The 13,497-nt window shown below is 41.8% G+C and overlaps 1 protein-coding gene across 3 annotated transcripts in view; it reads left to right on the forward strand.

Moving 5' to 3' along the window:
- LOC148326754 (semaphorin-3F-like) overlaps positions 1 to 13,497 on the forward strand; it is a 39,772-nt gene that overhangs the window by 20,056 nt on the left and 6,219 nt on the right. For 2 of the 3 annotated variants that reach the window (XM_088308336.1, XM_088308337.1), the window contains 8 exons: positions 4,514 to 4,674; positions 4,852 to 4,914; positions 5,394 to 5,513; positions 6,613 to 6,702; positions 8,189 to 8,282; positions 9,332 to 9,451; positions 9,573 to 9,712; positions 10,446 to 10,560. In XM_088308336.1, the coding sequence (XP_088164462.1) occupies positions 4,514 to 4,674; positions 4,852 to 4,914; positions 5,394 to 5,513; positions 6,613 to 6,702; positions 8,189 to 8,282; positions 9,332 to 9,451; positions 9,573 to 9,712; positions 10,446 to 10,560 (903 nt within the window). The remainder of the gene's footprint in view (positions 1 to 4,513; positions 4,675 to 4,851; positions 4,915 to 5,393; positions 5,514 to 6,612; positions 6,703 to 8,188; positions 8,283 to 9,331; positions 9,452 to 9,572; positions 9,713 to 10,445; positions 10,561 to 13,497) is intronic. The other variant, XM_088308338.1, reaches the window with a different exon arrangement.

The following is a 13,497-nucleotide window of genomic DNA, read 5'->3' on the forward strand; positions in this document are numbered from 1 at the left end:
CAAATGATGAGACGATTGTCTCCACTGATTCTTTTTCAAAAAGGACTGAAACTAAAAAGGACTTGCTATTTTCAGTGTTTGAACCGAAACAAGTCCTTTTCAAAACTTGAACTTTGAGATTGATCTTAAAATATTTGTGTTTTCCGACTCCAGGCAAACGCCATTGTTGGATAAACGGCTCCCAAGTCCACAAGTTGTTTTGTCACTTCCGCCAATGTTCTGATCTTGATTCCAGGACAGGAGGTTATGCTTATGCAGAGCCCACAGATTTTGCTTCTCGGGCACTTTACATGCTTCACAAAGTGGAATTCACAGATCAAAGACTTGAGCAGGTTATTGCGTCACGCTTGGCTCATCATCACTCATGATTGTTCCCTCCCGATTGGGTGTCAAAGCAACAGACTGCTCACTTTTAATATCCCTCATCATGAAACTCCCGCTTGTTCCCGATCAGCTTTCAACAAGAAAATGCACTGTTCTGCCATGGGCGACGGTGTGTGTGTGTGTGTGTGTGTGTGTGTCTATTTTTTATTTTTTATTTAGTATTTGAAACCTGAGCACTTATGTTCTAGACTACCCATATCAATATCTGTTCGTGAATGTGCGCTTCATGCCCGCCACACCCACTTGTATTTTTGCTCCCATTTTCATGCGCTAAAAAAAAAAAAAAAAAAACTGTAACATTCCTCAGGGTCAGTATTGAAGGAAAATTATCTGCATTTTTGCCTCTTTTTTTTCGCAGCAATTGACATGAAGCCACTAGATATCCACACACCTCTCTAAACTGCTTTGCATCTCGAGATGGCGCGTGAAAGAACACTTGTCTATGTTCAGCAGACTGAGCATTTTTTTTTTTTTAAACCGAGGACGGGGCTTATGTTCCTATCGGCCCACCTGCACAGCGCTCAAGTCCCGGTGTACAGGTGCATGACTTGAAGTCAAGATGTTGCTGAGTGCAAGGATCTTATTCCCTTCCCGGTTTACTTTCACCACTAATAGCATTATTGCCAGTCCACCGAGGGATTTGCTCATTTCAGAAGACAAAGCCTCCCTTGTGTGGGTGTAGACCCAACGATGTTAACCAAACCGTACACAGAGTATCATAATGTCGAAACCTCATCTATGTATTCACACACGCACTTCACAAAGAATCAGGCACGCAACCCATCGACCTGTCCTGACCAGCTTTTATCCAAAAGCATGTTTGGAATGTCCTTCTTTGAAATATATGCAAATCTATTTGTAACCCAACTCTCCCTGGAAACAGTGATAGTCTAGTAACTTGTGTGTACATGTTGCTGAAAGAAAGGAAGTGCAATATTTTGAGTACAAATGAGGCAAGAGTTCCACGTCTGTAATGTTTTTGTTTTGGTTGTGTTTTCTTTTTCAAAAATGAACGACAAAAGTTACACCTAAAATATGTTTTCAACACCTTCAATCGGTCCTTTCATTTTTGTTTATCAATGTTTTGTTAGTGCCAGAGTAAAAATATTTACAAATGTAAATTTGAATGTTATCATTACAAATCCTTTTGTGATCAAATCAATGCGTATTTTAAGCAGCTTAAATCGATTTTAAATCGATATTCGATTAATCGTTACATTTTCATGTCTTGTTTCAGACCAGTTTAACCATTTTTTTTTACCTATCAGGCCAGAAAAAAATAATAAAATATAACACTGGCTTTCCATTTCAAAATAGCTCCATATTAATGGACCCTTTATGAAAGTATCCGAAGCCGTTTTTAAAACCCTCGTCAAACAAGGCATGACGCATCCAGTGCGCTTTGTGCTGGTTAAAATCACCGTTCTGTCTTCACACGTAAAAATAAATGATGTCAGTGTGTATTTTTATAGAGCAGTCGAGTGACATCTAATCACAAGTGGTCACTCGAGGCACATGTTTCGTCATCCTCAGATGCCAAGCATGAGCTAACGTGTCCACTTGTAATCGGATCACCTGAGATGCACGTTAATGTCAGGTGCAAACATTGCCAGAGACTTAACTTAAGCTCTGAGTTATTCCATCTAATGAAAGAGCAAAGTTTCCCTACAGGCTGAGCTTTTTTCGACAACACCATCACCTCATACAGTAGATGTACAATTCATGTCGCGGTGGACTGTATTTAAAAAGTAGAGGCCAATTTCCGCATGCTGTGTCGACCACACCGTATCCTGTATTTATCAGATGATTATAAGCTTGCGTTCCGTATGTTTGTTCTGTACTGTGTAGTTCTCTATACGGGGACTTGGTGCTATGCACGGTTCACATTCCCGCCTCAACTGACACAAGGTCCCATCCAGCTTCAACAAACATACTGAAGAGTTGCTGAAAACCGGCTTGAGGAAGGACCGACTGGCCCTCGGCACGGGTGTGCTTGCGCAATGTGTGTCTGGCCGTTGTGTTCTTACTCATACACACACAGACACACAAACACAGCAGCCGGACTGGGTTGTATGGGGAGGCATCATTCAACTTAAGTTTCCAACACAAATAATCGCAGGGTCAGGCCACATGCGCAAGGCTTTGACAGCTGTCCGTCTTTTCGTGGACGTGTAAACATTGCCTTGCTGGGCACTGTGATCAAGTCAAACCCAACAAATATAGAAAATGTCATTTTTTTTAAATGCTTATTGGTGTAACTCTTTAAAATTGACTTTACTTCAGTGAGATCAGCTTCCATGGTGGGTCGCTTTGGAAAGTTCTTGCAATGGTCTTTATTTTAAGAGCTAATGGGGAAACATGTTAAAAGTTGAAAGCAATGTTTGGCAATTCCTAGCATGTGACGCAAAATACACAGTCAGTCTTTCAGAACTTGTGGAATAATAATAGTTGAGATCACAGATTGCGTTAACTTGAACAAACTTGTGTATACTACAGATAATTCACTGAATCGATTTTCCTTTTCATAGCCTGATATCCATTCATAAAACCCATATCGATACTTTTAGTAACGTCTTTTTCCCCATAAATTTTGATGACTTCATACGTCATGCGAGATCATGTCACTACACCAAAGTAGCGTATTAAAACAAACTGGCGGAAGCAGTGAGGTCCGCGCCAGCAAACTTGAAGGCAGATGTATTTATTGTTTTGAAAATTGGTAGCGCGTGAAATCCTTCATTGAATCGAAAATCAATCCAAGTGAATTGAAAATCGAATCGGGCCCTTGCGTATCAAAGAAAATCGTGTTTGTAATTTCGAATATCGATACCCAGCCCTACTTTGCGCCACATTTTTGGCTCTTAAATCAACAAAACCAGATTTTGGCTAACTTGGAAATGTGGCTCTCTCTTTCAGCTTCATCTTGTCTGTAGATTGGAGACAAAACAGAAGTGGCGATTTCCTCTAGTTCAAGAGGAACCCCAAATTTTCTCCAACAGTCTGAAAATTGTGACTGTTCTATTGATTGTAGAGGACTTTGTTTGCCCATGGTGTGGCCTGGCCTCCGTGCTTTGCTTGTAGGCGCCAACTGAACCCAGAAGAGCGTATCAAACAAACACTCCGACACATAGCTGTTGGCAGATCGGGTCACTCTCGACTTGAGAGGACATGTTTGCTGCATTGTGTGACCAAAGGCACACTCCATGTTGACCTTCACGAAATAGCGTCCGAAATAAATCTCAACTTGATCTTCTCCTTACACAATGGCGGAATGGCGTCTCTGATACGACGCCCGATGATGGCATATTCCTGGGTCGGCTTTAAAAACGTTTTTTTGATTTAGTGCTTTTTAGAACCTTTCAAACTACATTTGTATTGCTCCACAAAAAAAAAAATCAACATTAAGTGTCCTCTTTTGGATTAGAGAACAGATCTGCAAATTGCGGGTATAAATCCAAATAAAACAAAATCTTCAACATACAACCGGAATTTTTCTGCCCCTGGTTTGGACTTCTTTTGCACTTGTGCCTGAGTTTTTTTGTTTTTTTTTAAGAATGCTTACGCTTCCAACACGATTCCATTGTTTGCAACTTCAAGTGATTGACATTCTCCTTTGGGGGAGAATCTGTTTTTATTTTTAAATAATAAAACTGAATAATTTACTTCTATTTTACTGAAACATTTAATTAATTCAATAATTATTTTTAAAGAATTTTTGCACGTTTTTCTTTCATTTAAAATCTCACATACCCCCTGGAGTTCCTTCACGTACCCCTAGGGGTCCTAGAACCCCCTTTTGAGAACCACCGCCTGAGAATGTGCAAGAGGCTTCTGTGTGGTGTTTCATTTTTGGATTTTCTCTCACAATGTCTCTTTCATGCAAGTCATCGACGACCTTTGATGAAAGACTTTGCAACTCTTCACATCTACTCGGGTGGTATTTAGCTCTCAACACCTTGTGACAGACGCTCAGTAGCACTTCTTCCTAATGCGTCGGGGTCAGGTTACATCGTTGTTCGTGGAAAACCATCAGATAACTCCAAACAGATACATTGCAGTGCCACAAAGAACATTCGTTTAGTTCCGTAATTGAGCGTGTAATGCGTGTCATATTTCTTCCTCCAAACAGAGTTGCGATCGACTGGTACCGCTCATCATTTCGCTTACCTCCTCAACACCTCTGATTATCGGATCTTGCGCATGGATGAGGACTATGACCGCATGTACATCGGTAGCAAGGATCACATCCTGTCTCTGGATCTCCATGACATCAACAAGGATCCTCATATTGTAAGAAATGATTTTTTTAATTTCTTTTTCATTCGTATCAGTGGCCTTTTTTTTTTTTTGTGCGAGTCTGTTGTTACGTTCGGATAATTCCTGCAGGACGAATGTCAGCCTTGGTGGACGTCCATTACAAATTTAGACTGAGACACCCATAAATATGAACTGTTTTCCTGCTCACAGATCCACTGGCCAGTGTCAGAACGAAGAAAGATGGAATGCCTCGTAAGTGGGAAAGACGCCAATGTAAGTATGCCGTGATTGCAGGCCTGTTGCGCCAGCATAAGTCGTTATATTATTTCCATCGGCCAGACAGCCTTTTAGAAATGTGTTTAGAGACAATTTTGCGGTTCCCCCAAATATAATTTGACATCATTGGTTGTAATTCTTAACTTATACTTTCACAACAGCCGCAACTGTAACAAAGTGCTTTGCACAAAATACAAAACAATAATTCCGATAATAATAATTGCTCCCTGCATTTCGCATACATGAGGTGCCGTGTTTTATTCCCTCTTGTTGCACATTTAGCGAGCAAAACTGAATCCTCCGTTGACCGGAACGAGAACACGGAGAGCACAGCATGCATGATGTTGCTCACGTTTGCTACCGTCCGCGCTGAGAGTGAACTTGAACGAGCAACTGCAGTTTTCTAACAACCGTTTCTTTGACCGTTGACACGTCACACTTTTGGATCAAGTCTGGCCTGCTCTCATTCTCTTCAGGAAGAGTGTGCTAACTTCATCCGTCTAATTGAGCCATGGAATCGGACTCAGCTGTATGTCTGTGGGACCGGCGCTTACAATCCAGTCTGTACGTTTGTCAACCGAGGGCGTAAATCTCAGGTAAGAAAAAAACTAAAGAAAATCTTTCTCCAATCATCATGATTGGCAGTTTGGGACCTTCGTTCTTTTTTTTCTCTCCTCTCACCTCTGATTATATTCTCGCGCCACCTCCTGCTAAGGTACTTATATGTTGGTTAATGATTTTCCGACACAATTTAGGCCTGTTTGTGGCGCACTGCCTGTAAGCAGGCACCACAAATTTGCTCACACATGCACAGCTGTTATCCCAAATGAGCTGTTAAAGCCACTCTGTTTAGCCTCGGCCTTTAATGGCACCACTTGAATTTCCTAAACCGAGCCAGGAATCATAACCTCCCCCGCTCCTTCACATTAAAACCTCACGCGTCTTTAAGTATTCTACTTTGTTTTCCCAATGATGATTTCAATAAAAAGGCCACATTAGATGTAATTGACTACTGGACCGGCCCTTGAGATTCGATTTGAAACCTGCAGCGGCAAGTGTGGCTTTTTATGTGGCATCTGGTTTCTATATGGCGTCTTCGAACAAACGTCTTCCATCTTTTCGGTCACCTTGCACCAGTCCATCGAGAACTTCTGGCAAACTCCACGATGTGAGAACTTGCGGTAATCGCAAGAGGGAGCTCCCATTATGGTGTGTCACTGGAACGTTCCTGGTTTTGTCTCCTAATGAGAAGGTTATTTTCGGTGTCGCAATGTGCATTTGTGAGCATTCCCGTGAGCACAATTTTCAGCCAAGTGAGAAATTTAAATATTAGAACAACTTGATTGACTTTGATCATTTTTTTCTTATGATTTATTGACAGAGCTGGGCACTTGACCCTTTTTTGACGGTCAGTCCCCCTGCCCTCCGGCCGCGATCTCTGTACTGTTACGGCTTCAACCCTCCGGCCTTATTCATAAAAACTTTTGCCCCTCAACCCGTTCCGCCGCCCTCCACTCCCCGGACCGTTCCACCCTGTCCATCTCTGTCTATTGATTTAGTTGTATAAGCAAAAATAAATCTTCCACGTATATCTTTGCAAGTATCGTTGTAATTAATGAAACAGGAAGCCTCAAAGCTCATTTCGATCCGATCTTCTCCATAAAACCCGCACTGTGTTGCTTTCTCCTGTTTTAGACATCCATGTATCTACAGATGGCGCAGGCCAGAGGAAGGGCTAACCGTGCAGCCGAAGCGAGCGCTGTGCATGAGACCCTTGGACTCAAGGTGTGATGTCTGCCCTGTTTGCACCGCAGGCCTGCATACTGCTTGGGATCATAATCACATGCATGTGCCATTCTTTTCTTTCTGGCCATCACATGTTCAATTTTTTTAACCCCAAGCATGCTTTTTAACCATTTTGTGCACTTTGTTTTATTTGTGGTCCACCCCCCCCCCCCCTCACCTTTTGTCTTGAGTTGTAATCGTATTCCTTTATGCTAACCTCACTATTTCATCATTCTTTCTTATCCATACTCTGATGTGTTTTCCTGAAAAGTCAGATTTGTGGCCGAGCTGGGTTGAAGTCGAATGTATTCAGCCGACTGAAAGTTCAAAATGACGCTGGCAGGACAAAGGCTTGAATGCACGGCGTCGCGGCCTTGAAATCAGAGCTGCGACCAAATCAAATTTGAGGAAATGATTTTGCTTTTCCAAGACAAAAAAGGGCGTCGTCCTCGTCATTTCTTTCTGCCGCACGGCCGTCAACCTTCAGCGGGAATGTTTTGCAGCGTCTTCCGTCGAGGCAGCAGATTTCGTCAGCATCTTACCCACCCGCTCTCACAGCAGGCGATATTAGCCCTGAGCAAACAGCGGTCATCTGTAGCCGTAACCGACTGCGCGGCAAAGGAAATAAAAAAAGCTGCAAATTTGAGCGCTTTAAAAAATTGAAGTGTTCACGTTTTCTCATCATATTATTTGTTGGACTTTGTAGCAAGTACACTACAGGAGCAGTGTGGTGAAATAATTACATGTCCTTGTGGAACCCTTTTTTTCTTTTTTTTTTTTAAATAAGACATCATGCGGCATGATTGAGAGTGAGCTTCCCGCATGCTCTTGTGTGCACAAGTGGTGATTTTAATCAAATTGGAGTCGGAATATGTCGAGGGGCGTATAGGAGAAGTGAGTTGAGCCCGGTGCCGCCCGCCGCCGTTCCTCCACTTTGCGACTGATGGACCATGACAGACATCTCGGTCCCTACAGGGAATTGAAATGAGGATTTGACATGATTTGCTGGTCTTGGAGGCGCAGCCGTGGGACAAGCCGTTGCATGCCACTGATTCACTTATTCCCTCTCATAAATTCCTCACAATCACTTTTCAGTGCTGCAACAAGCTACCTGGATCTTTGTCTTGTTTTCACGGTGCCGGATTACAGTTGTCAAGCGTAGACCTGTACCACCATAGGCACCGAGAATCGGAGAAATATTTGGCATCGACTCCGTTACGCTGAGAGAAGCAGCTCACAGCGCATTGTTGGGCATCGCAGTCACTTGACGATTGATTTGAATTTCTTCCTTCCCCCTGCATTGCATATTTATTTATTTATTTATTTATTTTTTGTGAATGCACACTCATTATTTTAATCCCCCCCACCCCTCCAAAGGTCCCACAGGAGTCAGAGGGAGCCTCATTTTCCCTACACAAGGGAATCCCTGTGACATGATCAAGAGTGCTGAATTTATTGCCATCTCCGTGTGATTTCCCAATTGCAGGAGGATATTTTCCATTTGGAGCCTGGCAAAGCGGAGTCTGGAAAAGGAAAGTGCTCCTACGACCCCAAGCTCAACAGTGTTTCAGCCTTAATTAGTGAGTGACTCTGACGCTATTATTATTGTGATCATCATTCATTATCATTGTTGTTATTTGCTGATTGTGGTGCCTTGTCGCGTTTCACCATTACATTTTCAAACGGGTATTGCGTTTGGATGTTGGATTTTGCGAAGGTGGTCCAAGGTCATATCCAGACCTCATACTTGCCCTAAGTGTCAAGTAGTCTCTCTGTGGGAAGTAAATAGTGCTAACTGACCTGCATGCAACAAATCATGTCATCTTAGATCAGCGCTTCTCAATTATTTTCTGTTACCCCCCCCCAGTCCCCCATAGCAAGATGATTTTTTTATTTATTTATTTTTTCTACAGCCCATTTTCACTAGTTGGCAGAAATGTGTCTACCGTTGGCGAGTCAGCTGTACGCCACATTACACATTAGATCAGATCATCCGTCAACGTTTGAATGATAGATGGCGAAATTATGCCGCAGAAAAGATTGAATGTAAAGTGTGGGGGGGGTCTTGGCTTCCTCTGCAGCACCTCCTGCTGTCACACCTGCTCCCCAGTTGGACGCACACAGCAGCTGGAACACAATCACCTTCCATTCCCGTCGCATAACAAGACTGTCCGGACACACGCATGTGCTCATATTTGATGTCTTAATAATGTGTGAAGAGGTTTAAGGGGCTGTTTCTGCAAGTAATGGTTTACCTGACATTCATGGTCTTCATTATTTATTTTGGAAAGAAAGAAACGGAATTGTACTTCTGTACATTTTTTATACTTGATTATACACATTTAATCATTTGTATTGTATTTGTATTGTTCTAATAGTATGATCTATTTGTGCATTTCTTCTATGGCATATTTCTCAAATTGAACATAATTTCATTCTTATTTTATTTATTTTATTTTATTATTTATTTTATATATATAAAAATAATTTAGGATCTCCAGTTGAAATGAAGCTTCAAACCTTTTTGTGCAAATATTCAACTCAGAAAATACAATCTTGTAAAAATCTTGTTTTGTGCCAATTGTAGCCGTGCCGTTTTACTAAACGGAATGATTTTATTTCTTTTCAGATGGCGAACTCTACGCTGGAGTCTATGTCGACTTTATGGGAACTGACTCGGCCATCTTCCGGACTTTGGGGACAAAGACGGCCATGCGAACCGATCAGTACAACTCCAGATGGTTAAATGGTAAATGTCTTACTTCTTCGAGACGTCACCATTTAATGGTCAACTCTTCCGGCCGTTAGGAGTGTCTCAACAAGCGCTCTGCATTCAGTGTATAAAATATGTCCGCCTCTTCTGCCCGCAGATCCCACTTTCGTCCATGTGCACCTCATCCCCGACAGCGCGGAAAGAAATGACGACAAGCTCTATTTCTTCTTCCGAGAGACGTCCTCGGAGATGGGCCAGAGTCCCGTGACCCAATCCCGCATTGGACGCATCTGCCTGGTGTGTACACGGCGCCGTGTGTTTGTTTGGTGGGGGGCGGGGGGGCGTGTAAACAAAATGTAGCAAACCAGCATCAATATGAAAACAGTTTCAAGTCTCAAGAGTCGGTCGCTGTGTTGAAGTGTTTATGTGTTGAACTGCTATTTGGCCAACACTGATGTGCTGGAATCCACGTGTGTCTTTAACCTTCCTGTCTACAATGCGTCCCTCTGTCTGTTAGGCTGCCCTTTGCCCTCTCACCTTTTCACCTTACCGCCTTCTCTGTCTCTTTGCCCGAGAACAGTTGTGGTGTGAAGACCAGTTAAGCGTCATACTTTAATAGTCTGGATGATTTATATCTTTAAAAAAAAAAGTGACCAGACTAAATGGAAAAAGCAAGTATTGAACATCTTCAAGGTCAATAGGATTTTTTTGTTTTTTTTTATTTTTTTGGGCAATAGTACCGTTTTCGAAATGATTTCTCCGAGAAGTGCATTGTGTTTAAGGATCCATAGCAGTCTTATTTCCACAGATGGAAAAGTGTAAATACGAGGAGACTGTGTTTATCTTCCCAACCCCCTTCCTCCGTTAAGCTTCCTCCTAATGCAAACCAACATGTTGAGTTTTGCGTGGGAGACTCCACCTGCGGTTTGTTTTCAGTCGAGTCGGAAGATGAGTAGGCGGATAGGATGTGCGTGTAGCCAAACGATGGCAGAAACACTTTTGTGTTCTCACCTTTTTTTTCCCCCCTCAGAATGATGATGGCGGTCACTGCTGCCTAGTCAATAAGTGGAGCACCTTTCTAAAGGCCAGACTCATCTGCTCGGTGCCGGGGGCAGATGGAATGGAGACACACTTTGATGAACTCCGTGAGTATAGAATACACGAGGGCTGTGCAATTAATTGAAATTCGATTACGATTACGATTACAAAATTGTCTTGATTGTAAAAAATGATTATTAAACACAGAATATATCATTAGACAAAAAATAAATTTGATTTGTCTTAAAATTGTTTGCATTTATGCCTAGAAAACGCAATTTGCTATCAACAGGTTAATATTTCCTGAAATGAACAATTAATTAAATTAAAATGAAATTAGTTAAAAAGTCTTATTTTTTTCTATCTGATCCATTATTTTCCAACAAATGTAATCTGTAAGATTGATTTTTTTATTTTTTTAAAGATAACAAATATAACACAAATACATTTTCTACCAGTTACATCTGCGAGGAACTTTAGCGACAACCTCCGCTTGAAATCTAGTATGTCATCCATTTAATCATTTTGACAGTAAGTATCAAATTGTTCAGAACAAAACGACGACATTTATGAAAGACATATTTAAGTCCAAGTACCTGTCAAGAACAATCGCATCTGATATGCCTAAAAGGAAAACTCGAGGTTCTGTTTCTCCAGCGGCACCTGCCAAAAGTGTCCTACTTTCATACACACTAACGCCACATGTGCGGGATCTTTGGCTCACGCTCTGGCTTTCTTCCTTCTTTCCATTTTATGACCTATCAAGGGTACTGTAATGCGACACAGGAACCCCCCACACCACCGTCGCATTTGCTTTTTGTTTTTTTCTCCTAAATTTGTATGGAAAGGGGGACCGATGGTCTGCAGATCCGATCATCACCAAATAGGAATGTGTGTGACTGTGAGAATAGTCGCCCCTCTGGTACGTCCCTGTGTGTCTCCCGGGTTTAAAATAGAGGCACGCAGTGACTGAGGACAGATGCACCAGCTCACTAATGCTCTTGAACTAATGTCAAGAATGAAAAGTGCCACGCTCAAAGTGTCTGATTAGAGTTTAGGTTCACTTCATCACGATGACCCAGTTCTTGCTTTTCTTCTCAAGCCAGCTGCAGTCCCGAAAAGCACACGTTGCTTTTTATTGGTGACAATTATTTCAAGTCCTTTGAGCAACGGTAAAGGTGACTCTAACTTGAGAAATGTGTGACACGTCTGGTCTGTTACAGCGCAAAGCAATGACTCATCTGTCTTTTTTTTAAAATGGTGCTCTGGTTTTAGTGACATACGCTTTGTGACTGGTTTGTCCCGTGCAAATCATTAAATGAGGACCTGGATGATAGTTTGGGCACTGGAATTGATTTTTATGCTTTGAATCGTTGTGGTCAGCATCCATGCGAAGGGCTTCTGTGCACTGTCTGACTCAGTGGACTTGAATTTTTAGGCAGGTAGATGAGTAATTTAATTGTATCACTACCAGCGAGTAAAAAAAAAAAGAAAAGAATCTTTGACGTCTTTAGCCGTCAATGGCAGTAAATGAGTTAATTATGAATGTAGCTGTCCATTTGTTTCCTTCAGATATTCAAAGCAGCGTCTGCGAGTCGGCAGTCTGTTCCCGTTTTTGTTTTTGTTTTTTTCTAACCGCGTTTTGCTTCGTGCTAACCCGGTTTGAACTATTTACAGCGCTTGACATTTTTGGGGCGGAGAATATTTCCTCTATTGGATTTGTGTACGGCGCTATAAAAGCAAGGAGTTTCGCCTGAACATGGAGCTGGCCGGCATCGCTTCGGTTGAGGAATGCATCCCTGAGGAGATACGGAGAGGGATGAGAGCCAGCGCTTGAATGAAGTAAAGGGAACAAAATGGAACAGGAGACTTGAACTATTCCTCCTCTATTCTTCCTGCCTTACTCGTCAACAGAAGGAAACATTTAGAAAACGGCAGTTGTTTGTTTACATTCAAGCGTGTATATTTTAATTAGAAAATAATTTGTATTATTTTATTTATTGTGTTTGACTGTATGTGAAATGTTTGATGTGAATTGGAGACCTTTGTTACAGCTGTTTTGCGTCATAAATAACGTTTTTGCGTGTGAGGCTTTTACGAAAAAATATACTGTAGAGTTAGTGCTTTTTTGGGTTCCCAGCAATGAACTCACATTTCATTCAAGTCCCGAAAGGAATGCAACACTGTACAGACACCCCAATGAGGACATTTGCAGTTCAGATTTGAGGGCGGTGTTCAATCACCTTCCATGCATCATTTTGTTTGCTTCGCGCTCGGACGGTTCATTTCACGTGCTGATCTATGTCGAGTTTCATTATGTTCATTTTTATTTCCTTTTGATTTTTTTTTTTTAATGTCTTGTTTTTATTTTGTTAGTTTTCATTATCTGTACTAGTCAAAAATCCACTGTCGTGTTCTAACGTGCACACCTTAAGGCTCAGTGCACATTCTCCGTTTTGTGACGTAAGCTTTCTTTTGTGTTGTATGTGGAGGCCGTTCGCAAGAAAAGCAGCCGTATTCAAGTCGAACAAAAGAGACAAAATAAAAACATGGACTTCCTTTAAATTGGACATTTGAGAGAAATCCTGAGCTCTGTATGAAAGGAGAACTAAAATGTTTTTTTAGTTTGTTCGTACGTACTGTTTAAAAATAATTTTGTTGATGGCATTTTGACGTGCGGCACGGCTGACTGATAGTTTCCCCGTCTCCCACAATCGAGAGGTTCTAAGTCAAATCTTGGCTCAGACCTCTCAGCTCGGAGTGTGCATATTCTCGCCATGCTAGTGTTGATTTTCTCCAGCTTTCTCCCGCATTCTAAAAACACGCATGTTCGGTTCAGTAAAGACTCACAACTGCCCTAAGGTGTGAATATCAATTGCTGTTTGTTTTTCTGTGCCCAAAAATGGACGACCAGTTAACTGGCTAGCTCGCCCTACAAATGAATGGAATTTTTTTTTTTTTTACATGAAAAAAGCCCGATTATGTGTTTAAACACACGACCCATCCGACCTTATTATAACAACCCGTTTGGCTTCTTGTGGGAT

Source organism: Idiotropiscis lumnitzeri, chromosome 11, assembly GCF_059441095.1.
Source record: "Idiotropiscis lumnitzeri isolate Australia: NSW breed Sydney's pygmy pipehorse chromosome 11, RoL_Ilum_1.0, whole genome shotgun sequence".
Taxonomy (NCBI): domain Eukaryota; kingdom Metazoa; phylum Chordata; class Actinopteri; order Syngnathiformes; family Syngnathidae; genus Idiotropiscis; species Idiotropiscis lumnitzeri.